At 43.3% G+C, this 1910-nt stretch overlaps 1 protein-coding gene across 1 annotated transcript; it reads right to left on the bottom strand.

The window, feature by feature from the left end:
- Positions 1 to 534: 534 nt before the first annotated feature.
- LOC125195485 (secreted RxLR effector protein 161-like) lies at positions 535 to 1111 on the bottom strand. Its single transcript, XM_048093630.1, has 2 exons — positions 759 to 1111; positions 535 to 712 (listed from the first exon to the last, which is right to left on the bottom strand). Exons 1-2 carry the CDS (start codon positions 1109 to 1111, stop codon positions 535 to 537), a joined length of 531 nt encoding a protein of 176 aa, XP_047949587.1.
- Positions 1112 to 1910: the final 799 nt, after the last annotated feature.

Consider the following 1910-nt stretch of genomic DNA (forward strand, 5'->3'; position numbering starts at 1 on the left):
CCCCCTTATGAGGCCTTTTAAGGGGTGAGTGGCCCATTTCTAATATGGTATCAGAGCAGGGCCCAAGTCGATGATGGTTTATATCTTTATCTCTTCTCTTGCCTACCCACGTGATGGAAGTCCGATATGTCATTCCAGCCCACACGTGAGGGGGCGTGTTAAATTCTCCAAATCATTGTCCTACATCGGCTTGGTGATGATCCTAGCTTCTCTATATAAGTGTGGATAACCCTCCCCCTTATGAGGCCTTTTAAGGGGTGAGTGGCCCATTTCTAATAGTTTTCAGATACAAATTGCAAAATTATGTGCTCTACTCCCATATATATATAGGCACACATGAGACAAACTGAGCCTAGGAAACACAATCTTATCCCAAATAGGAAACCTAATCCTATACAGATTCAAGGCATACTAACAAATCTCCACCTTGACTTGAATTCTCCCTTGCAGACGCATCATCATAACACCAGACGAACAAACTTCTCCATTATTGCCTCAAATTTGCCCTCCACGGGCAACTAACAGCTCATAACATTAAGCAAGTCCAAACAGTGTTGAAACTTGCTCTGCGGGACTAACTCGGAACATATCAGCAGTACCTACTTTCTTCACCTCAATTCTCTTCTCATCTCTTAGAAAATGATACCTCAGATCAATATGCTTAGTCCTCTCATAATGGACTTGATCCTTGGCTAAATAAATAGCGCTCTGACTGTCACCACAACAGCTTGATTTTGATGTAAACCAAGATCACCAACTAGCCCTTGCAACCATACTCCTTCTTTAGCAGCTCTGTCAACGCCATATACTCTGTTTCAGTAGTAGACAAAGTAACTGCAGCCTGTAAAGTTGGTTTCCAACTAACAACAGAACCACTAAGAGTGAAAACATAACCGGATCTTCTACTATCGACATCTCTAGCGTAGTCAAAATCAGAATAATCAGTCACTGAACAGTGAGTATCACCTCTATAAACGAGACCAACATCAGACGTACATCTCAGGTGACGAAAGATCCTCTCCACAGCCTGCCAGTGCTCCTTTCCAAGATTTCCCATGAACCTGCTAACAACGCTGACATCATGCACTATATCAGGCCTAGTACAGACCATGACGTACATCAAACTCCCTACTGTATTAGTGTACGAGACTCGAGACATGTACTCCTCCTCAACTTCGGATTTTGGTGCATGATCACATGACAAATGGATGTTTGTGGCACTTGGAGTATCAATAGCCTTAGATGCAGACGTGCCAAATCTTGACAAAATCTTCTCAATGTAGCTCTTCTGTGACAGATAAAGCTTCTTCTTTTCTCTATCTTGAAATCTCTATGCTTTAGTCCATATAAGGACTTCTTCAAGTTGTACACATAATCCTCCTTGCCTGGAACTACAAATCCCTCTGGCTAAGTCATGTAGATATCCTCCTCAAGCAACTAGACGAGCCTTGTATCTAATGCCCTCATCTGGTGTGGTGTCTTCCTTCTTTTTGAAAATCCATTTGCAAGTGACAATCTTTCCCCTTAGGCCGTGTAACCAATTCCCAAGTTAGGTTCTTCAAAAGTGATTCTATCTCTTATTCCATTGCAGTGAGCTATCTGTCACGCTCACTGCCCGAAACAGCTTCCTTGTAGGTAGGTGGTTCATCTGCCGAAGGCTCATCTTCGACCTCATTGGCAACCTGCAGTGCATATGCTATCATATCCTCAAAATCATACCTCAACGGAGACTTCACATCTGTCCTCCTAGCTTTGTCAATAGCAATGCTTCTCTGACGAGCTTGTGGATGAACATCCGAACTAGAAGTATCGGCGGCTTCAGCAGTAGTGTGTTGATCTTCTCCACCTTGGAGTTGTGATTCACTCACATCGTGAGTGACTTGCAGCTCCACCTGTTCATCAACACCATC

The sequence above is a fragment of the Salvia hispanica genome, chromosome 6, assembly GCF_023119035.1.
Source record: "Salvia hispanica cultivar TCC Black 2014 chromosome 6, UniMelb_Shisp_WGS_1.0, whole genome shotgun sequence".
Lineage (NCBI taxonomy): Eukaryota > Viridiplantae > Streptophyta > Magnoliopsida > Lamiales > Lamiaceae > Salvia > Salvia hispanica.

Coding starts and splice junctions, on each gene's coding strand:
- LOC125195485 (XM_048093630.1), bottom strand. CDS start 1,111: ATGGTCTGTACTAGGCCTGATATAGTGCATGATGTCAGCGTTGTTAGC. Junction 713..758: donor GAGTATGGTTGCAAGGGCTA/GTTGGTGATCTT, acceptor TTGTGGTGACAG/TCAGAGCGCTATTTATTTAG.